Genomic DNA, 24,422 nt, shown 5'->3' on the forward strand with positions numbered 1-24,422 from the left:
CTCTCTGCTGGCTTTATTCTCTAGCAAATTCTCTCCATGCAGTAGCAAAGACAGCCACTAACAGCAAGTCTAGCATTACATTGTCCCTTGGGACATCACTGAAAAAAGAGAATTTTGCCCTTAGCAACCATGACAATTCCACTAAAGAACTTTTATTTAAACTCTGTCTGGGTCACACACCTATCATCAATTTTAAAAATATGTTTTTAGTGCCTACACTGAGTCAGACTCTAGCTAGGTGCTTGAAAACCTCAAAGAAGCCCTCCTCTCATGGAGCTTACATTACGGGAGGGGTTGGGAGGGAAGCAGAAAATAAAAAGTAAACATCATATGTAAGAAAATTATATAGTACTTTAGAAGTAAAAAGTACCACAGGGAATTTTTTTTAATTAAAAAATTTTAAAATATTATTAAAAATTTAATCTTGTTAAAACCCCCACCAGGTGAAAAAGAGCAACTCCCAAAAGACAAAAGAGGGATTCTTTTTATCAGAAATGAGCAGGGATGCAGTGTAGGCAAAAATGAGGTGTCCATTATATTAGTTCTACAAATGGAGTGTTTTACTACTGTGAATATCATCTCTTGTGTCTCATATATGCTTCTTTCGTGTGGGAGGAGAAAAAGAGGAAAAGACTAATACCAGCTTGCCTGTAAGGTGAAGACCAAGCATCATGAAATAGCACATATATCCCTGCACCTTCTACTCCCTGCCACTTGCTTCACACCCAGCCATGTAGAACTTCTTGGAGTTCCCATAACGTACCTTCTGTTTCATATATCTCTGTCTTTGCCTGTGCTGTTCCCTGTGCCTTGAATGCCCTTCCCCCTCCTACTAACCTTCTTGACTTTTGGTTTTTGTTCAGGGTCCTTAGATGAGTTAGGTGCTCCTCCTATGGGTTCTCAAAGATCCTATGTTGTCCCTTTGCAGGGACATTATTTTTATTCATCTTCCTCGTTCTTACAAGTATGATAGGCTCAGTCCATGGTACACACATAGATAGTCTGTGATAAAGGAGTGGATGAATCTGTTCAATGGCTGCTTTCAAAGACTTCTCAGTCCCCTGCCATTCTCCACTGCATTGAAGACCGTCACTCCCTTGTGCATAGTGATGTTTTGCCCATGTTTGCACTGCTTGCCATTAAGTCCTCAGAGATGGTGACCTTTCCTGATGCTTAGCCTCTCACCTGCCCATGAGTAGTGTTTCCTATTTGAGAATTGTCCAAAGTGGCCTTGGGGAGTACGTAAGTCTATGCAAAGAATTCCTGGATAGCAGTTTAGGAAGGTGGTTAAGAACATGACTTCTACCTATGTTTGTATCCAGATCTGCAGGTTATTCGGTATAAAAATATGGCTTTTAGCTGTTTTCATAGCTTTGATCAATTATAGATTATAATAGTACCTTCAGAGAATTGCTGAAAATGAATAATCCATGTAAAGCTCTTAGGACAATGTCTTTAACTCATAGTAACCACTCAATAAATGTTTGCTATTATCATCACTGTTAGGAGGAGGAGGAGGAAGAGTGTGAAGTTGTGGTGGTCATAAGAAACATTAGTATGCAAATTGCATCATCATCGTGGTTCCAAGTTGCAAAAAGCGTGTGTATGTATTATTTCATTTGATCCTCATAGTCATTGTTGAAATAGTGTAATTTGCATCCAGACTCTGATTGTACTTTTCTGGGCATTTGTCTACATCTTTCAGCCATGGTCCCACACTTCTGTGATTTTGTCCACTTTGTTATTTCTTTGTTCTAAAAATTCCAGTCTTGGCAATGGTGTTATTGAACAAATACAGGCTCAGACGGTGGGACACTAGTTGTATGCCCAGCTCCTGTCACTCTGTTACTCTGGCCCAGCCAGGAATGGGGTAGAGCCAGGGGCATCTGCTTGGTGTGGATGTGGACCTTTACCTGAGAGCAGGTTTGGAGCTAACACAGTGCACAAATAGTCATTTGTTTGAGGAACTGTCCAGTGATATCTATTTCTAGCAAAAAAAAAGGCCTTGTAGTTCACCAATTTTCTGGGAAAAGTAGCACCAAGATAGGGCCTGAAACTGCTCCGCAACTGCCTCCAGCTCACTCTGTCATTTCCAATTGTGCCGTATGGCATGCAATCATTTATCTTGACAGCTGTGCCAGGCAGTCTGTTACAATTCTCTGAGCAGAAGATGGAGGGCTCCTGGCGTAGGGACCAGAGAGCAGGCTGGGCTTGAAGGTTGGAGACACATCTCTAGACCTAAGTCTTCACCTTATCCCCTGTGCTGTTTTAGGCAAGTCACTTTCTCAGAGTCTCACTTCTCCACGTCGAACTCAATCCTGTGCCGTACTCAGAAGATGCAAAGGTTCCTTTTGGCTTATAGTGAACTGCAGAATAACCACCCAAAGATATCAAGTCCTAAGCCCTGGAAGCTGTAAATGTTATCTTAAAAGGAAAAAAAAGATCTTTGCAGATATTTTAGGGATCTTCACATGGGGAGAGTGCCCTGGATTATTGAGGCGGGCCCTGGATCCAGTGGAAAATGTCCTAAGAAGAGAGAGGCAGAGTGAGATGATACACACACAAGAGGACAAGGTGATGTGAAAATGGAGGCAGAGATTAGAGTGATGTGGCCAAACAAGCACAGGAACGCTTGCAGCCAGCAGAAGCTGGAAATATCAAGAGATTGATTCTCCCCTGCAGCTTCCACAGGGAGTGTGCCCTTCCTGACACCTTGCTTTTAGCCCAGTGAAACTGATGCTGAACTTCTGGCTTCCAGAACCATGAAGAGTAAATTTCTGTTGTCTTAAGCCCCCGTGTTTGTGGCAATTTGTTATGGTAACCATAGGAAACTAATAAACTACTCTGATTCGATTATCCCTCACCTGTTCTTGCTGCACTACTGCTTAGCAAAGCTTGTTTGTCTCAGTTGGTGTGAATTCAAAAACAGAACAAGGCCCTTGTCTTTCTTGAAGTCTGTGGGAAGGCAAAATACCCATTTAGTCTCATGTTCCCTATTTTTTCAATTTGGCATGTATTTCTGTGGTTACCACCAACAAAATGTAGACTCCCCCCTCAACTAAATTCAATTTCTCATTGTGGTGGTGTTTTACCTAACAGCCAGTTTCCAGTCAATTTGCTTACATCAGAAAAGATAGTAATTTAATGACCTTGAGATCACCAATATGTGGGTAAAGAAGACAACATTTACACTAATTTAGTAACACTAAGTATGTGTTCAGTAAATATTTATGAGCACTACTATGTCCCATCACAGAGGCACATGACAGGGAACTTGACCTCATCATGTTAGGGTTCTCCAGAGAACCAAAGCCAATAGGATATATGTACAGTATATGTGTGCGTTTATATACAGAGATTGATTCATTATAAGAAATTGGCTCATGCAGTTATGGAGGTTGGCGAGTCCAAAATCTGCAGAGCCAATGTCCCAGTTCAAGTTCAAAGGCCAGAAGCTGCTGTAGAACCAGAAAGACCTAATGTCTTAGATTGACTCCGTAGGCTGGTGGGCTGCTGCAAAACTAAGAAAAGCCAATGTTCCAGTTCAAAGGCTGTCAGGCAGGAGAATTCTCTTACTCAGCGGAGGGTCAGCCTTTTGTTCTATTCAGGCCCACTCGCATTATGGAAAACAATCTGCGTTACCCGGTCTCCTAATTTAAATATTGATTCTCATCCCAAACACCCTCACAAAAACACCCAGAATATGTTTGGCTAAATATCTAGGCACCTCATGACCCAGTCAAGTTGCCATAAGAAATTAACCATCACACTTACTTTTACAGAGCTAGCGTTCTGTGGGGCCACACACAGGAATACTTTTATGTATATGCTCAAGCTTCAGATTGTAGCAAAACTCCGATTTTCCAAATTTGCTACCAGAGCATCATGTTTCTGCTGGGTGAACATCCTCACTGAATATTCCATGGCCTAAGCCTCTACAAGGGGTCCTGGGGAGTATTTTTGACACTAAAGGCAGTTGATGGGGCTGATCAGTACAGAGCTTGGGTTCTAAGAGGTCCCTCTTATTTCTTTAAATTTCATCAGGATATGCCTAGGCTTACCTTACCCCCAGTCAAATCAGAGCTTTGGGATTAGAGGAGAATCTCGGACAATGAGAGCATTAAGAGGAAAGAAAAGAGAATCTTTTAATTGTTCTTTTTGGTTTAATTCTATCCTTTATATTACATCTCCAAATCTCAAGTGCTCTCAAAAGAAAATCAGCAGTAACACTGCCAGGATTTCCTCCTTCCAACACATCCTCTCTTAGAGCAGTGACTTAATTTCTTGCTTAGAAATGGTGCCACCAGCCGTTGGTGGCTCAGATTGAAAACATGAGTCATCTCTGATGTCTGCCTTTCCTTCAAACTCTACTTCTGGGCATTGTAAAGTCATTAAAAATATATCCAGAATTGTATAACTACTTCCTCTCCACCCCAATCTGAAGGCACCATCAGTTCCTGTTGAGACTACCTTGGTAGTCTGTTGACTCCTCCTTGCTGCTACACTGACCTCCCCAACCCCAAATCCATTCTCCACATGGTGACTAGTGGGATTCTTTTAATACCTCATATCATGCCCAAGTTATCCTTGCTCAAAACTTTCCACATGTGGAATAAAATCCAAAGTCCTCTCTAGGGCTTCTGAGACCCGTGTGTTCTGGCCCTGCCTTCTCTGAGACCCCATTTCCCACTATTCTCTTATCTTGCCTGCTCTGCCTTGACACGTCTATTCCCTCATTCTTCTTTCTGATTCCAGTGTCACTCATCAGAGAGGCCTTTCCTAACTGCCCTAACTATGATAGCCCCATCTTTTTAGTAAGGGTCCCTGTCTGCCCCCTCTCCCCACTCTGCTTTTTCTTTTGAGTACTCATTAGTATCTGACATCACATCAGTATCTCTAGATCTAGATCCAGATATTGGTTTATTTGAACGTCTCCTTCTCTCCTAATAAACGGTGAGCTCTGTGCAGGCAGCAGACACTATTCATCTCCACATCCCCAGCACCCAGATAGTGGCAGGCATGTGCTGGTGCTCAAGAAATACTTGATAAAGGAAAGAAGAAAAGGTGAGGAGGGAGATCAAAAGGAAGGACTTTAAGCTTCTTCTAACCCCAAAAGTCCGTGAAGGGGCCAGTAGCCTGGGTCACCGAAACACCACTGATAACCAGTTTGAGGGTCTCAGGAAACTCAGCTGGTGCTTCCTGTTTGAGATCAAGTTGATTTTTGACTCCTTGATCCCTCTCTGTGGGGGCAGCTGACTGCAGAGCAAGGTGACCAAGGCGCTCCAAGAAGAGGCAGGGAGCGTCAGAGCCGTGACCATGCTCCTTTGTTGTCTGTGTACGATTGCAACCTCCCTCTTCCTCCCTGTGGCTACTGGACTTTTTAAAAAATATTTACTTTATCAGTAATTCTTGACTGACTAACTCTTGCCTATTCCCTGAGTCCTAGGGTACATGTGTCTTACTCAAAGACAGCTTCCTGATGCCCAGACTAAGCTAGGTCGCCCCATTGTGAGCTCCCATATTTGTCCCTTCTTAGCATTCATCACACACTTGTAGACATTTATTGTGAGCCATCTTCCTTGTCAGCCTGAAACCTCAAGAGGGACCTTGTCTGCCTTGGTCATTGTTATACCCAGAGGGAGTGGCAAAGTGACAGGGACAGAGTAAGTGCTCAGTGAGTGTTGAACTAACAATTGATTTTTTATGATAAGCAATAAAAATTAATACAAATTGCATAAAAAGCTGAGATTAATGACTGATTACTTATCACTTCCATAATACCTTCATCTAAAGCTGCACACTTGTTTGGACATTCTTTTATTTTTGGTCAGGAGGAGATGGTGGGGTAGGAGATGGATGAGCCTTTTGCTCCTAGAAGTGATTTAATTATTATAAAAATTTTCCAGAATCAACAACTTGGATGGCACTGTTGAAACCATCCAAGGAAGACAGTGATCAGATTTTGTTCAAAAAGAAATGCTACTGATTTCTGTACACTGTTTTTGTAACCTGAGACTTCACTGAATTTGTTTATCAATTCCAGTAGTCTCATGGCAGAATCTTTGGGGTTTTCTAGATATAAGATCATATCGTCAACAAAGAGCAATAGTTTGACCTCTTCTGTCCCCATTTAGATTCCCTGATTTGCTTCTATTGAGAGGATCATATGGTCTTTATTGGCATTCAGATCATGATCTTTTTTAAAAGTTTTATCAGGGACATTCTTCTACATACTTTACCCTTTACCTTTCTTCTTCAAGTCTAAACCTTTATTTTCCTACCAAGGAAGATAAAGCACAACTGAGGGTATAGGGGAAGAATTAGGAAAAGCTGTCATGGTTTAAATATTCACTAACTTCTCGATTTCCCTTTCTATAAAATGAAGATAATAACAATAACATCTATAGTCTCAGGAGGTGGATAAAATAATTTGAACAGCTGGGTGTTTAATATGTGAAATGTTCATAGAAATGTTTGTCTCACACACTCAGAAAATGCACAGACTTTTACAACTGATAGAATTTTGTATCTCAAAAATTCAAACCTTATGTTATTAACCCACCAAAGTATCAGTAGAAAATAATATTCTAGCTGGGCTTCTGTATCCCTACCTTGACCAATCAGATGCATTTAGGGGGAGGCTGAGACTAGAGGTTTACCAGGGAGCATCTAACAGACAAAAGTTGAGCTGCATGCACTGTAATAAAACCTTCTCTCTGACTTGTTAACACTGTGTTCTAATGACAGACCAGACAACTGCTCGAGAGTGAAGCTGCTATGTGTCTTACCAATGCCTCAGCAGTTCTCACTATGAAATGTCACAGCTTGTGAAACCTCAACCCAAATAATTGGGAACACAAAGGAAAGAGGGTGATCCGCATTTTGATGTTGGGAGGGATTTAGATATTCTGAACGTCAAGGAGTACTTTATGCAGTATTTGTGAGTTTATGGCACGTATAAAGAGCTAGATGTTCTGTTATTTGGAGACCAATTAAACACATAAGTGATATTTAAGCCCCATTCTTCTTCTTTTCTTTTTTTCCTGAGTGAAACTTTGGGACAAGGTCTGGCAGTGAGCAGAACATGGGAAGGCAGGGCTGTCCCAGAAGCCTGGAACTCAGGCCCCTCATCATTTAGCTCTCCTCTGCTCTCTACCCTTGAGTATGCCAATACCCAGAAATTGGGAAAGGACATCTAAAGTCATCTGTTTGACTTCTTAAAAATATGTCAATTCCAATCACAAGGCCAATTGCTGCTACAACAAATTATCACAAACTTAGTGGCTTAAAACAACACAAATTTATTATCTTATAGTTCTGGAGATCAGAAGTCCCAAATGGGTCTTACGGGGCTAAATTCGAGGTGTTGGTAGAGCTGCATTCTGGAGTGTATTGGAGGGAATTTGTTTCCTTGTCTTCTCCACCTCTTACAGGCTGCCTGAACTCCTTGCCTCTTGGCCACTTCACTCTGCCTTCTGTGTCCATTGTCACACCTTTTCTCTCTCTCTAGCTCTCCCTTCTCCCTCTTTGTCTTATGAGGACCCCTGTGATTAGACTGGACTCACCTGAAGAATGTAGGATACTCTCCCATCTCCAGGTCCTTACCTTAATCACATTTGCAAAGTCCCTTTTATCATGTAAGGTAACAAATTCACAGGTTCCAGAGATGGGAACATGGACATCTTTAGGGGATCATTATTCCACCTACTGTAGGAGGCAGTGGGAACTACTCCAGTCTGATTTGGGGAACTGCCATGACCTCCCCGGATGTGGCCACGCCTGAGCTGCTGCTACCTCAGATTCCCCTTTCCAGATGCAGGTTCTGCTGAAGCTTCAGACCACCACTCACCACCATCACAAACACACATACATCCCAGAACTCACTTCCCTGACAGGCACTGGTCCAGGGCCACATCTGTATTATTATAGTTCTTGTCAGTGCTGCCTATTAAATATTTCTGTTTCCCACCCTGCTTCTGGGCACATGTCAGAAATACAATTTATGGCCTTTTTGTGAGTGGAAAGGTTCATGTGATTAGTTCTGGCCAATGATTTATAAATGGCCCTAAGCTGAACATTTCACTGATGGTATGAAGATCTTCTAGTACCTTCTCTTCTCCCTCTGGTACAATGATCAGCAGTGTTCAAGATGGGTAGACTTGCAGTCAACATGCAGAATAAGCTTGAAGAAAACTTTGTTGTCACTACTGGTATTTTGGCATAGTTTGTTACAGCAGCACATAACCTAACTTATCCTGACTGATGCACTTAGCAAGGGCTAAAGGGAAGGAAACAAGAAGCATAAACAACACCGACTGCTCCTAACTGCTCCCTCCATTCACCTGTCTCTATTCACAGGCCACATAGGCTTTTCTATTTCTTTGATGCAAATGCCCATTAAACCCCTCCCACCGATTGTTGGTTGGTTGTTTTTTCAAGGAGGTGGAGCATTTAGTTTTTGAAATATATATGATAATATACTCACAGACTTATCATTTATCACACATAATTGACTCTGTCTCTTCTTCCTCTGTGGGAAGGAAAGGTCTGCAGGTGTGATGACTAGGGATGTTGGGGAGAGGAAAGGTAGGACTGTGGGCATTGAACAATGATCATTCTCTTTATTTCTTGCGTAAACCTTCAAAATGGAAATATGCTTATCTTAGGGCAAGCCCAGAGTCAGAGAGAATTTGGAAATTTGATAGAAATCACAGTAGGAAGGGAAATCTGCAGGGAAGGAAATGGGTTAGAAGGAGGCCATGCGGGGCTGAGCCCAGGGTATCTACACATTGCAGATACTCACACCCCGAGGTTCCTTGTTTTTATACTCTGTAGATGCCTATGCTTATCTCGCTCCTCGCCCTCATTCCTGCTGGAATCCTCACCTTAGCCCAGTGATTGGGATTGAGGAACAGCTCCCACCAGCTAGAGATGAACTCCAGCCCAATCAGGGATGCAGCAGGAGAGTCAGATGCATGCAGATTAAAAGTCGACTTTAAATGCGCGTTTCACAGAAATATTATCATACCCTGGCTTAAATGTTGCCCAAGTTTCTGTATAACTGCAGTTAGAGCACCCAGTTCTCCAGCTGGATTGTCAGTGACTTGGGCTCCAGGGGGCGAGCCTGAAAACCCATCCCCCAGTGAAGAACATTGTTTCTATGGAAACCTGCAATCCGTGACCCAAATATCCGGGTTAAAATTTTGCTATTCTATCTAGCTTAATGTGTGAGTCAGTTGAGGATTGCCAATATTAGATACCAATCAGGGTTCTCTTTTAAATATACTTATTTCTTCATACAGATTATCCATTTCTGTCAGCAAGGATAACAGAGGAATCTCGATTCTAAAATGTCTGTGTTTAGATGGAATCTTCTGTTATGGCAGGGTTAGCCAAGACCAAGACAGAAATCCTTCTCCAGCAAATTGTTCATTTGCTTTTCCTTTTATCTCTTAAAATGCTGCAGGGCGAGCCCTGCTGAGACTTACTGACAAAAAGCTTGAGCGAATGGGGATTGCCCAGGAGAACCTCCGGCAGCACATCTTACAACAGGTGCTCCAGCTGAAGGTGCGGGAAGAAGTCAGAAATCTACAGTTGCTCACACAAGGTATCCTGTCGCTTTCTAGTGGGTGGATGGAAGGGGAGATGGGAAGAAAGAAAACCTTGCCATCATGACAGAGGGAAACCAGGGAGAATCTGTTATTGTTTGTTTGCAGAATTTCCTTCCTTTAAAAGGTGTATAGATTTAAAGACCACTTTCCTCCCAAGATGTTTCTTTTTCATAGCTCATTAGAGAGAAGAATGCACAAATATGTGATGGATGAGCAAACAGAATTATCTGCGCTAACTTCAAGGTCATTGCATATAACTACGTAGATTGTGCGCCACACAACCCCAGAGAGTACCAGTCATACAGATCAGGGTATCATTGCACTCACCGGAGTTGTACAGTGTGCAGTCTGTACAATTGTACAGTGCAACCCTAGCTATCTTTATCTGACACCAATTGTGAGAGCACCTTAGAATTTGAGTGATTCAGTAGTTAAGATTGCCAGTGATATAAGTGGAGTTTTTGTTGGGTTTTTACTTTGGTTTTCACTGGCTAGTGGGAGAAAAACATTTTAGATGTGTATGTCTATATGTAAATGTATTTATACACATACACTTTAGAAATTGTAAGAACCCTATTTATCTTCTTGAAACTAGAATAGAAAATAGACTATAGTGAGTTGAAGACTATTATGACCATATAATTCTTAACAGAAATTATTAATAACTTCAATATGATGAGAGCACTTAAGATCCCTATAACTATGGAAGTGACAGAATAAAGCTAGAGGTTGAAGAAAACCTGAAGTTATACTATATGTAACTTATGTGTCTACATAAGATTTGGTTACTATCAACCTCCGCTGGCTATCACCTTTATTTTAGTGCCCATTGTGTATCTTTTAAATGAAAGGATGATAAAATACATGTTTTGAGAGCCTTGGGTATTTTTCAATCTGCAGAATATTGTAATTGCATGCATACTGATATTGGAAAATCTAGGTCAGCCAAGTTTTACGTTATTGCATTTAGATTAACCCAGTAATAGTCCATTTGCCTAGAGGAAGTAATGTGCTGACTGAAACATGACTGCTCTAGAAGGATAAATATAGACTTCAAGTGAAACGAAAATAGTATTGTTAATTTTACATACATTATTTGCAGTTTGTCCCCAGAAACTTCCAATGGTGAATTTATAGGCACTGGTACACGGAGTGATTTAAGTTTGAATGCGACACACTGATATACTTTTAAGTTTCTTTTAAGTAAATAGGGATATGAAGATTATGAAAATCCATCACAGGGCTATTTATAAAATGGAAAATTTAGAAACAACCTAGAGATCTGGCAATATGGAAGAGTCCAATAATTCTGCCTAGATTCATAAGATACAATATAATGCAATTATCAAAATTACATCTTCAAAGAATATGTGAAAACATGGGAAAGTGCTCAAGAGGTAATACAAAGTAGGGGGAAAATGTATAAAATTGTATTTATGATATGAGCCCAATTTTATAAAAACCATATATTCTTATATATATGCATAGAAAAAGGACTGCAAGTGGAAATGCCAATGTTTTGGTAATGGTTTTCTCTGGGTGGCAGGACTGTGGGTGATTTCGTTTTCTTTTTTCTATATTTTCCAAATCTTTTTCTATAAATTCAGATTACACTTATAATCAGAAAATACAAATATGCATATTTTTTTAAGCTTCACCAACTGCCATAGATCTACCCAGGTTCTGTTTAGTGTCTGAGGTTTTCTAAGTGCTTTTGTTTCCTCCTGTGATGACATACAGAATGACACCTAAACTCATCGTGTGTGCCTTTGATGCTTTTCCTCCACTAGTGTCAGCCTGCAGTGTGTTTGCTCTGCAAAATCATTTTCTGCAGCTTTCATTGCCCTAGATGCATAATATGTAGGATTTTTCCAGAGATAGTACTCAAGTCTATTAAGCTAAATATATGTTTGTGTTCTGGGAAGGTAATGCTCAGTTCAGCCTTTTCAATTCAGTTGTTGTCTCTTCCTTTAGCTTTGAAAAGCTGTGCATTTTGAATTCTTTCATTGGATTCCCTTTGGAAGAGATCACTGTTCTTGAGCTCTTGGATACTTTGTCTGCACTTAAACTACCTTTTTTATTGCTTGTTTATTATTTACATGTTAATGATCAAACTCATTTTATGTCAGGCATCCTTTAGAAAATCCATAGCCTTATTGAAGTGATAGTTTCTTTAAAGAAAGAAAATTACAAAATTGAAAAGTTCTTTTTTTGACTGATAATAGAAATTCTAAAGACAATTGGGGTAGCCTTAAAATATTTTATGTCTAGGTTTTCTATAATAGGAATTGGAATTCCATTCCACTCAAGTGAACTGATTAGTTTCACATATATATCATATGGAAATTTACCATTGTGGTGATAGCGATTCAATATTGAACATTGGCTGGGTATGGTGGCTTATCCCTATAATCCTAGCAGTTTGGGAGGCCGAGGTGGGAGGATCACTTGAGGCCAGGAGTTCCAGACCAGGCTGGCAATATAGACTCCATCTTTACTGAAAAAATTTAGAAATTTTTGCCAGGCAAGGTGGTGTGTGCCTGTAGTCCCAGCTACTCGGGAGGCCAAGGCGGAAATATCACTTGAGCCTAGGAGTTCAAGGTTATAGTGAGCAATGATCATTACACTGCACTCCAGCTTGGATGACAGAATGAGACTCTGTCTCTAAAAATATATATACATATGCATAGATTTCAAAATGTTACTTAGTTTTTGGAAATTCCTGTGCCTCCCTTTTGAAGAGTATGAATCATACTTCATCTATACAGGTGAAATATCCTTCCATAGCCCACATGGGGCTGTCACTCTTGTGTAATGCATTTATTTATTAATCGTGTTGGTTTTCCAGTCCTTTTGGCTGCTATAACAAAATTTCACAAACTGGGTAGCTGATAAACAGCAAAAATTTATTTCTCACAGTTCTGGATGCTGGGAAGTCCAAGATGAAGGCACCAACAGTTCAGTGTCTGGTGAAGGCCCACTTCCTCATACACAGCCTTCTAAAATCATCACCTTGGTGGTTAGAATTTTAATAAATAAATTTGATGGGGGGCATAACATTCAGTCTATTCCATTGGTGTTTAACAAATATTTATCAAGTAACACGTTTATAAGAGTTATCTTATAAGAGAGAGAGTTATCTTCAAAGTAGTCCAATTTTGAGGAAAGGGATTTATTTCCAAAATTATTGATTTTTTTAAGAGTTTCCTCCTTTCCTTTGGAGATAGTTTAAAAATATAAGTTCTTGAGAAGAACTTATGTCCATCTTTAGGGGACCAGCTAGTTAAATTATGGTATATCCAGGCACTGGAGTACTCTGAAGCTATGAACACAAGAATGAAGAATGTTAGTATGGAAGGATCCAGATGCCATGAGAAGTGAAAAAGCAAGGTGCAGAACAATGCGTATAGTTTGCTACATTTGCCAAAGAGGGAGAAATAAAAATATATATTCATATGTGCTTTGTTTTAAGGAAATGCTGAATGATGCACAAGAAGCTAATATAAGTTGCACCTGTGAGACAGGGAAGATGGTGGATGGAGAAAGGGTGTATGCCTCTTATGTCACTTTGTTTTTTGAAATATATGAATGTATTAACTATTTAAATTAATAAAATGTTTAAAAAGAAACAAGAAGGACAAAGTGAATTTTAGCATCAGATAGGCCTGGATTTTAAATCCTGGCCCTAACATGTATTGTTGTGCACCTTGCAGGATATTACTTAATCTCTCTACTCCAATTTTCTAATCTCTGAAATGGGGATCAATAAATTTGGTCACCAAATAAGGATGTTCCAAGAATTAAAGGAGCTAAAATATATAAATCGCTCAGTGCAGTATGACAATAAATACAGAATATTGTTAGCTATCAGTAGCAGAAGCCACACGCTTAAATCAATGCCATAAATTTAAAACAAGCCTTGTATTGATATTATATTTATGGAGATATAATTCACATAACATACAATATATCCACTTAAAGTGTAAAATGCAATGATGTTTAGTGTATAAAAAGAATGTGCAACCATCACCAGAATCAATTTTAAAACATTTTCATCAACCCAAAAAGAAATTCTTTACCCATTAACAGTTAACTTCCCATTTCCTTCCAACACCCTCAACACCAGCCCCTGGTACTACAGTCACACATTGCTCAACCACAGGGATATGTTCTCAGAAATGCATTGTTATGCAGTTTGGTCATTGTGAAACATCATAGAGTGCACGTCCACAAACCTAGATGGTATAGTCTACTAAACACCTAGGCAGTATGGTATAGCCTATTGCTCCTAGGCTACGAATCTGTAAAGCATGTTACTGTACCGAATATTGCAGGCAGTTGTAACACAATGGTAAGTATTTGTGTAATGAAATATAGCTGAGCATAGAAGAGGTACAATAAAAATACGGTATAATTTTATGGGACCACCACTGTATATGCAGTTTGTCATTGGCTGAAACGTCATTCTGTGGTATATAACTGCAATCTGCTTTCTGTTTGCCTGTTCTGGAAATTTCCTTAAAATTTCCTTCAAAATTTCCTTCAAATTCTTCAAATTTCCTTCATGCAATATGTGGTCTTTTATGATTTGCTACTTTCACTTAGGATAATGTTTTTAAGGTTCATCCATGTTGTAAGCATGTGTCAATATTTTCATTGTGGAATAATATTCCATTGTATGAATATACCACATTTTATGTATCTATCAGTTCATGGATTGCTTCTGAATTTTGGTTATTAATAATGCTTCCTTGAACATATTGTACAAGTTTTTGTGTGGACATGTGTTTTCATCTCTCTTGGGTATACACCTAGGAGTGGAATTTCTGGGTCATATCGTAACTTCATGTGTAATGAAAGCCAAAATGGCTGCACCATTTTACATTTCCACCAGCAGTATACAATAATTCGGTTTCTCCACATCCTCGCCAATACTTGTTATTGTTTGGTTTTTTTATTATAGTCATGCTAGTATGCATGAAGTGGTATGTTGTGGTTTTGATTTGCATTTCCCTAATGATGTTACACACCTTTGCTGTGCTTATTGGACCTATGTATATCTTCTTTAGAAAAACGTCTATTCAGATTCTTTGCTTATTTTTTTAATTGGGTTTTTTTCCCAAGCTTTATTTTTGACCCACAGTGTTTCACCGTGCTTGATTGCCCACCTTATATACGAGACCTGGAGTTAGATATGTGGCTGCCATTTCCAAAAAGGAACTCAATCCTTCAAGGATGAAGTCTTTTCCATACTGAAGACATTCAAAGGAACCTGACCCAAGCTTGAAAATCAATTCCAAAATGAAACAAATGAATGCGCTCTAAAGATTTTCTCTCAAGGAAACAGCACTCTTTTGGATGTAGAAAATAAATACACACACACCCAAATTAGTTGCATCAGTCTGTAATCAGACTTCCAAATTAGATAGACTCATCTGAAAGCTCATTCTGTAGTCTTTCTAGAGGATCAAATAATAGATAATTAAACCTACTTTTCCATCTTTCGATTGCTGTTTTAAAATTGTCTTAAGCTTTTTATTCTACTCTAGTTGTTTTTACATAGGTGGCCAGGAGCCCCATGGCAGTGGCCAAGATGGTCACAAAGGGACCAGACAAGCTCTACTCAGCCACTATGGGTTATCTGAACACAGGGAAAAGAAATTCTTTGCCCTCTTTTTTCTTGCTCTCCTTGTGGATGCTGACCAAAAGACAAAAACCGTAATGCATTTAAAAATTTTGTATGGCAAATGCATACTATGTATATCAGTTTGTAAACACTAACACTGAATCATGACAAAAATTCCTGAAACAGCTCATCATCTAAAGCCATAATGGTCCTTCAGCTAAAATCCTGGCCTCTGATTCTCCTGCTCTTGTTCACAAAGGCTGTCTAACTACCTGACATTTGCAAGTAACATAATCAATGTTTGACCTTGCTCTCATGTCTTCCCTTTGGTGCCTTTAAGGTGGTTCTCTCCTCTGTGTAGCTTTTTGGTCTTCCTGGTAGGAGCGGCCAGGATGTCGATCTGGTAGTCTTGCTTGCTTGCATGTTCCTGGAAACTCAGCTACGTCAGGGTACTTCTAGTTGTCTCTTGGGAAACACAATATGAAGCTGGAAACATCATTATGATACTTTCGTTCTGCTTGATTCATGAGAGATGGGGAGAAAGGCGGCTTGTGTAACACACAGCAATGGTACAAATTATTTTGGGATCCTTGAAATTAATCCATAATCGAGGATATGAGGGGGCACCCTCAGCTTTTTAATTGTGAACAATATTTTTAGAAAGAAAAACTCCCCAGGGATACTGAATGCTGTTTTTCATATAGCTAATGAGCAAATGAATGTTTACTGTATACAAGGCATGCATTAATTTGTTATGTCAACTTCTGACATTTATACTACTGTAGCCAGTATGGTTTGTTAGCCCCAATTTACATGTGGGGGAAAGTGAGGATGAAGAGCTTAAGTAATATACCCAAGTAACACACCCAAGGTCAGACAACTGATAGAAAGCATAGCACAGGTCTGACTCCACAGCGAACTCTTACTCATTATGCCTCTGATCTGTCAAATGGGCTGATGATTCCTATCTCATGGTGATATTAAATGAGATTTTATGTAGATGCCATATAGCATAGTCCATGGCATATTCTATGAAAGGGGCCAACAAACTTTTTCTGTAAGGGGCCCCTTAGCATTTTAGTCTTTGTGGGCCAAATGGTGTCTGTTGCAACTGCCCCATCACGCAAAAGCAACCACAGATAATATTTGAATGAATTGGGTATAACAGTGTTCCAATAAAACTTCATTCACAAAAACAATCGCTGGTACACATCAAAGGAAACAGTCAACAGAGTGAAAAGGCAACCTACAGAATGAGAGAAAATATTTGTAAATCATATATATTCTGGATATTACCCCCTTATCAGATATAAGGAACTTCTACAACTCAATAACAACAAAAAAAAACCCCACAAATAATCTAATTAAAAATGTACAAAGGACTCATATAGACAGTTTTTCAAAAATGGTATACAAATGGCCAACAGGCATATGAAACAATGCTCAACATAACTAATCATTAGAGAAATGCAGATGAAAACCACAATGAGATATCATCTCATGCTCTTTAGAATGGCCACTGACAAAATAACAGAAAATAACTAGAGTTGGTAAGAATGTAGAAAAATTGGAAACTTTGTGTACTGTTAGTGGGAATGAAAAATTGTGCAGCCATTATGGAAAGCAGTATTGAGGTTCCTTAACAAATTACAAATAGAATTATGTTATCCAACAATCCAACTTCTAAGTATATATCTAAAATAATTCAAAGAAGGGTCTTGAAATCTTTGTACAAGCATGTTTATTGTAGCATTATTCACAATAGCCAAGAGGTAGAATCAACCCAAATTTCCATCAACAGATGAATGGGCAAAGGAAATATGGTGTATATATAATACAATGGAATATTATTCAGCCTTTAAAAAGAAGGAAATCCTGCCACATGCTACAACATGGATAAATCTCAAGGGCATTATGTTAAACAAAATAAACCAGAACAAATAACAAAAGGACAAATAATGTATGATTCCATTTATATGGAGTATCTAAAGTAGTCAAAATCATAGAAACAGAAAGTAGAGAGGTGGCTGCCAAGGGCTGGGGAGAGGAAGAATTAGTGTTTAATGAGTATAGAGTTTCAGTTTTGTGAGATGAAACCTTACAGAGTTCTGTCGCCTAACAACTTAAATATACTTACTACTGAACCATACACTTAAAAAAGCTTAAGATAGTAAATGTAATGTTATGTGTTTTTTACCAGAATTAAAAAATAATTCTGGGCTATAGTTTGTGAACCTGCTTTACAAAGTAAAAAGTGTAAGCTTATGACATCATCATCAAGATTATTATTTTTATTCTTAGTATTTTCCATTTCGAGCTATAAAATTTCCTTCCCTCAACCCCAGCGATGCTAGTTTGGAACCATTCCTAGGATGTCCCTTTCAGTGACTTTCTTAGCTGCAAATATATGGACAGCGTAAAAATGTATCAGCCACTGTGAGGGTTGGGTAAATTCAGGCAGTAGAAAACAGTGTCCCAACTGGAGGAGAAGGCGATAGGATGGTAGTAAATGCTACCATATTCAAATGCCTTTATAATCAGTGCCTACAAGATGAAAAAAGAAGATATGACTGTTTACCAGGTCCAGCTATAGCTCATTAAACATTAGTATTTGCTGAAGAACTTTTTCCACATTGTCAAAATATATGTGTCAAATTTTATTTAGGAATTGCAATGACCAGATGGGCTTTCCTGAAGCTCTAGCTTTTGGAATGACAAAAATTAGAAACATTGCTTTCTAATCCAAGATTCTTCAGAACTATGTGTGCAGACTGGCTATTTTAGTCCAGTCACCTCCACAATGATACTTGAGCAACTCAAGTAGGCCATCTGAACTGAAATAGCCCATCTGGTCCACTACCTTGCTTCAAGAAGGAAGTCTTTGTAGAACAGAGCAATAGACTCTTTGAGAAATTGTCCAGTCTCATTTTACAGATTTCAGGACCAAGACCTAAAGAGGGTTAGAGGACTGTCCATGGTTGCCCAGCTAATTAGTAGCATAACTGAAACCCAGATTCCAGTTTTCCTAATTTCTGTACCAGTATTCTTTTCCCTCATTTTTTTTATTAAGATATAATTTACACACAGTGAAATTCATCAATACTTGCCTAATTCTGAAAGTGTTGATGAATGCACACAGTTGTGTAACTATCACCACAATCAAGAATAAAAGAAAAAGTTCCATTGCTCCAAAAATTATGCCCCTGGTGCCTCTTTGTTGTCAGGCCCTCTTATTACAACCAGCCTTTTGCAACCACTGGTGTTTTCTGTCCCTACAGTTGTACCTTTTCCAAAATGTCATATAAATGGCATTTCACTTACCAAAACGCATTGAGACTTGCAAAGCTGCAGTGTGTATCACTGGTCCATTCTCTCTCATTGCTGAGTTTCCCATTGAACATATAAACAACAGTTTGTTTATCCATTCCTTAGGTGAGGGACATTTGCGTTGTTTGCAGTTCTGTTGAATGCTAATAAAGCTACTCTAATCATTCATATACAGGTTTTTGTATAAAAGCTGGGTTTTGTTTCATTGAGAAAATATCAAGAAGTAGAATTGCTGATTTGTATCTTAAATATATGTTTGACCTCATAAGGAACTGCCAGGTCAATATTCTTAAGGCAATAAAAGCAGAAAAACAGTATTGAAGACTGGCTTTATTTAATACATATAGAAATATTGAAAGGTTTTCTGAAAAATCACTACGTCTTTGTAGAAGTCCTACCTAACCCTTCCTGGAGCCACCACTATCTTAAGGGGCCCCTGATTTCCTGAGAGTCTCTTGTAAACTGTCTCAAAGTAAGTTCAGGTCAAACTTATATTTACTGTTAACTCATTTATTCAATAAAATTTTTCTCAGCATCTCTTTGCCAGGCAATAGGATATGTCTTTATACAGTGTCATTGAGAAATACTTCCTTTTGTCTCTGTTCTGAGGAAGAAAATTTAATATTTCCTGCTCCTGAGAAAGAAAATATGAACCATTCAGATTCCCTTTTATGCATACGTGAAGTGCATCCGATGGCTGCTTGGCTAGTGTGTCCTAAATTACACTATTTGAACATTCAGGCTCCTCCATGTCTTTTTTTTAATTGTGGCTCTGGTGTTAACAAATCTGGCATTCACATATCAGTTCTCTTCATGCACAGCTCTCTTCTGCCTCAACATGGAAAGACGTGAGCTTTTCCTCACCTCCCACTGGTGCTTACCTGTCTCCATACATGTGATCGTAGCTCTCTGGGTTCTCCTCTTCTCTTTCTAATGGCTCCTCCAGGCTAGTGGCAAGCTGCCTTCTACCACTTCTCAAATGTTGATGCCTCCTGGCAACGGGGCCTCTTAGTAGTTCATATTTTTCATGCTCTTTGGAGAATCTCGCATACTCCATTGCTTTAGCTACTTCACAGTGACTCTCAGATTTGCTCTTCAGATGTCTCTGAAGCTTCAGATCCCTATTTTAATCTCCCTAAAAGATGTGAGCCCCTGCATATTCTACTAACATCTTTCATTTCTTTTCTTTTCTTTGTTTTTCTTTCTTTCTTTCTGAGACAAGGTCTCACCCTGTCACCCAAACTGGAGTGCAGTGGCACGATCACAGCAACCTCAAACTCCTGGGCTTAAGCGATCTTCCCAGGCTCAGCCTCCGGAACCGCTGGGACTACAGGCATGTGCCACCATGCCTGGATAATATTTTATTTTTATTTTTTGTAGAGATGAGATATTGCTATGTTGCCCAAGCTAGTCTCAAACTCCTGGCTTCTAGAGATCCTCCCAAAGTGCTGGGATTACGGGAGTGAGCCACCAGACCCGGCCTTCAAATTTAGAACATCCAAATTTAACCCCATTGTCATTCCCACCATCCCCCTGGCCTGTCTTCCTGCTGTATTTCTTCTCAAGGTTACCACCACCATTACTCTCTCCATCACCTGACATAGAAGGGTCTGAGTCACTTGTGAGCACTCCATTTTCCTGGCCACTCGCACATAATCCCTGACCAAAACCTCTGAGTCCTGCTTATAAAGTGAGTTTCTGGCCTTTCCTGGCCTCACCACCCACCCTGGCCATGGTGCTAATCCATCCCTCTCTAGCTCCTTCCCAGGCCGTCTGGATAACCTCTACCTACCATCTGTCCTGGGGTCTCTGCGCAGCTCCTTCAATTCTTTCTCGGTTAACTTCCTACTTCTATTGCCAGAGTTAAATATATTTTTGATGACATTATTTCCATCCTTAAAATATTTGATGGCTCCCAGTTACTTACAGAATAAAATCCAAACTCCTAAGCATGCCATAGAAAGCTATTCTAGTCCTTTCATAGATGTACTAACTTTGGACAAGTTGCTTGTCAGAAATTAAGATTCCTTAGTTGTAAAAAAATGGGAAAAGGATCTACTTCACAGGATTGTTATGAATATGACATCATAAAACTCATGAAAGCACTTAGTCTTGCTGAGATATCACCTCTTCTGAGAAGCCTGACCTCATCTTTCAGGCAGAACAATCATCCCCCCTTTGCATTACTAAGTACTTTGTTCAAATGAATAACATTGTTTTCATCACACAGCATCCATTCGTTCTTCCATCCAGTGAGCTCCAGGCTCTGTGTCAGGTATGAGGGACAGCAAGGAGCGCCCATCAGGTGTACACAATTAGAGAGATGCACGGAAGTATAATGATGGCACAGAGCTGGAACTTAGCCTCACCTGGGAATAGGTGGGATAAGGAAGACTTGCCAATGTTATAATACAAGAATTATTTTAATAGTGTTGGAGGATAGCAGCTTGACAGGTGCACAAAGGCCGGAAAAGGCAGGAGGAGGATCCTATAAAGTTGTGGCAACGCTCTGTGTCCCCTGTAGAAGATGAGCAAACCTCAGTGATCTCCTCATTTTTCCTTGCACTCCTACTTCCAGCATAGTGCTCCGCAGAAAGTCGATTCTATGTTTTTGCTGATATAGATAATTGTTTCTTTCTCTCATTTCATTGTGCTTTTATTTTCTTAACTCTGTTTCATTTTCCACTTGATCTTCTCAAAGCAGTGAATACAATATCAATTATTTTGTGGATTCATAGGAAAGTAAGCATAGTTACAAAGCCATCTTGGATCATCTTTTTCCATGAGCAACATCACCCAGAATCTCATATTTTTTTTCTTTTTTAAAGAATCTCTATATTCCCTTGTGATCTTTTTGTATTGACTTGAGCCTATGTCATAGGCTCTTAAATATATAAGCCATTCACCTGCTTTGAGTTGTTTTGTCTAATATTTTCAATCCTGAAGTGTTCTCCTGAGTGACACTCTCAAGTGGCTGTAAAGTGAATTTTCTGCTATGATCCATGAGATCAGAGCTCATCATGGAGAAGGATGTTGGATTAGTAATCTCCGAGGATCTTGTGCAGACTATTCTTCTGTGATGGGGTCTTTCGTTACTACTACTTTCTTTGATTTTGATATACCAACCACATGTCCCTTCCCAATTTCCTCCAAGACAGCATTTCCTCAAACTGCTACATACTCAAGCTTTCCCCTGACACATTTCAAAATCTTCACACCTGTTACAGAAATATTGTGGCCAGGAATATTTCTAACTTTATCAAGTCTTTAAGCCATCAGAAAAATTCTCTTTGGTATGGGCTTTATATTTTAAGACCTAAACACAGACTTCCTTGGGGAATTATTAAAATCATATGTCAGTTTCTCAGTAGGGGTTAGAATTATGACATATATATCTTAGTTAACATCCACTCCTAATTCATTTTCATTCTGAGAATCCACTGTGGTCAGTTAATTCAAGAAGGTGTTTTGTTTGAAGTAATTTTCTTCATGGTAGAAAAATATCTGCCTCATGGTCTCTCTAACTAGCATATGGGAGAAGTGTCCACATGTCATCTTTCTAATTTGGATTTGTTCTATCAGAAATTATCCTTGTCATTGCTTCTGTACAACTCAATGTTCTATGTCATTCTTTACATGGTGATGAGTAACTTTAGGAAAACCCAAAGACTTCAAATGCTACATGTCTACCTCTGCAGAGGTCACCAACCTCAAATGCATTGACCATTGCATTTAAGTATCCTACAGGAAACAATATATTCAATGTCTCTTGTTTGGACAGTTTCAGATGGTCATGGGGTTGCATTATTATGTCACCTTGACCTTGTGGTTTGACTATGGATTTGAAGGATCTTAAATGACTGATGTTGCATTGAAGAAAGATAAATTATGGGTTTTCCACAATTGATACTGGTTTCTTTCTTGGAGTAAGTCTAGACCCTGCAATCTGGTCTCTGTGGTATTCAAATGTCCTATTGGCTATTTGGAAAGACAGTTGTGTTAGGACAATGACACATGGATTGGATGAGAGAAAATTAAAGCCATTTTCAGAGATGCACCAAGCTGTTCTGGCTTTTCTAGGGAGAAATAGAGAAATACACCATCTATGTCCTTTAGGATTGCTGTACCTGGTAATATATTTCAACTAATTTCTCTGTGGCCTTTTTACGTGGGACCACCAATTTTCAGTGTCCAGCATAAAGCTCAATATTGTATAGGCATTCAAGCCTCGTGCTGCATCAAAGTTTCTGCATGCCAATTCCAGAGGGCACCACATCCATAGACTACACTATGGATGGACACTAAAGTTGTACAGCCATTGGTCCAGCCTTGGGCCACAGCCAAGAAGAAAGTCTTCTATCCTTTTCTGGAATAATTTCTCCTTTCTTAGTATCCTCCTTTCATTTTGTTTATCTTGTTATAATTGCAATTACACAGTCATTCAATAAGTTATTTTAAAAAAAATTTATTAAGAACTTACCCCATGCCAACCACTATTTATATGCTATGTGTTAGGGACATAGGGGTGAGTATGACAGAGCTTTCTCTTGAAGTCAAGTGAAGGAGACATATATGTAAAACGTTATAGCACAGAAAGATGAGTGGAATGTCAGTGTAAATCTTTGTAGAATCATGTAGGAAGTGCATCCAATCCAGAAGAAATTTCAGGAAGAGTTCTAAGAGAAAGTGACCTCTGAACTGACCCAGCTATTATAGTTAGCAAGGTGTGTTTATTTCTTCTTTAGTCATGAAACAAATATAAAATTGCCAAGGTGATAAGAGCTTTAGAGAGGTACAACATGTTATAAAAGTATATTTACTGTTAAACCATATATTTACTGAGTGCCTGCTATGTGTCAGGCCTTTACTGGGTTTTGGTGAAATACAGTAACAAGGTAGATGTGGTTCTCATATACATGGGTTTTACATTTTAATGGTTAAGACATTCATCCACAAGGAATCATAGTAACGTGGTAAGTGATATGAAAGGGTCTGTTAATTATGCTTTGGGAAGAGAGGAAGCAGAGGGACTTCTCCAGCTCCAAGGAATCAAGAAAATCTCCCTCAGAGGGTTGAGATCCAAAAGAGGAGGAGCAGTTAGTAAGGATAGGTGGTGCTTGGGGACTATAGGAAGAAAAATGTCCCAGGTGGAAGAAACAAACTGCTCTGAGGCTGTATTAGGGTTCTTCAGAGAAACAGAACCCAAAGCATATATATAGATATATAAGAGGAGATTTATTATGGGAATTGGCTCACACAATTATGGAGCCTGAGAAGTCTCACGATCTGCCATCTATAAGCCAAAGAATCAGGAAATCTGGTGGTATAAATCAGTCCAAATCTGAAGGCCTGAGAATAGGGGGAACTTCTGCTATAAGTCCAACATCCAGAGGCCCAAGAGCTAGTATCTCCAATGCCCAAGGATAAAAGGAGATGAATGTCCCAAGTCAAGGAGAGAAAGGGAACTTGTCCTTCCTCCATCTCTTTGTTCTATTTTTGCCCTCGACAGATAGGATGAAGTCCACTTACATAGGTGAGGGCATATCTTCTTTACCTAATATATTGATTCAAATGCTAATCTCTTCTGGAATCACCCTGGCAGGCACACCTAGAAATAATGTTCTATCAGCTATTTGGATATCCTTTATCTCAGACAAGTTGAGCATCCCACTGTCTAAGGTTGAAGAGGAAGTTTAGTGCCTTCCAGGAATATGAAGAAGGCTAGTATAGCTAGAGGGTCAGGAGTTAGTGATAAGGGAGGGGAGATGGCGGGGAGTGAGGCTGGAAAGGTAAGGAAGGGACCAGGTAATGAAGTGTGTGAATGCCTTGTTTGTTTGCTCTTCTTAAGGAATCTAGAA

At 39.3% G+C, this 24,422-nt stretch overlaps 1 protein-coding gene across 2 annotated transcripts in view; it reads left to right on the forward strand.

Annotated features, from left to right (window-relative positions):
• Window positions 1–24,422, forward strand: part of SAMD12 (sterile alpha motif domain containing 12) — a 397,831-nt gene that overhangs the window by 207,242 nt on the left and 166,167 nt on the right. The window contains exon 4 of one of the 2 annotated variants that reach the window (XM_012646559.1): window positions 9,467–9,607. In XM_012646559.1, coding sequence (XP_012502013.1) covers window positions 9,467–9,607 — 141 coding nt within the window. Of the gene's footprint in view, window positions 1–9,466; window positions 9,676–24,422 lie in introns of those variants that run through there. The other variant, XM_012646558.1, reaches the window with a different exon arrangement.

The sequence above is a fragment of the Propithecus coquereli genome, unplaced genomic scaffold, assembly GCF_000956105.1.
Source record: "Propithecus coquereli isolate 6110/MARCELLA unplaced genomic scaffold, Pcoq_1.0 Scaffold247, whole genome shotgun sequence".
Lineage (NCBI taxonomy): Eukaryota > Metazoa > Chordata > Mammalia > Primates > Indriidae > Propithecus > Propithecus coquereli.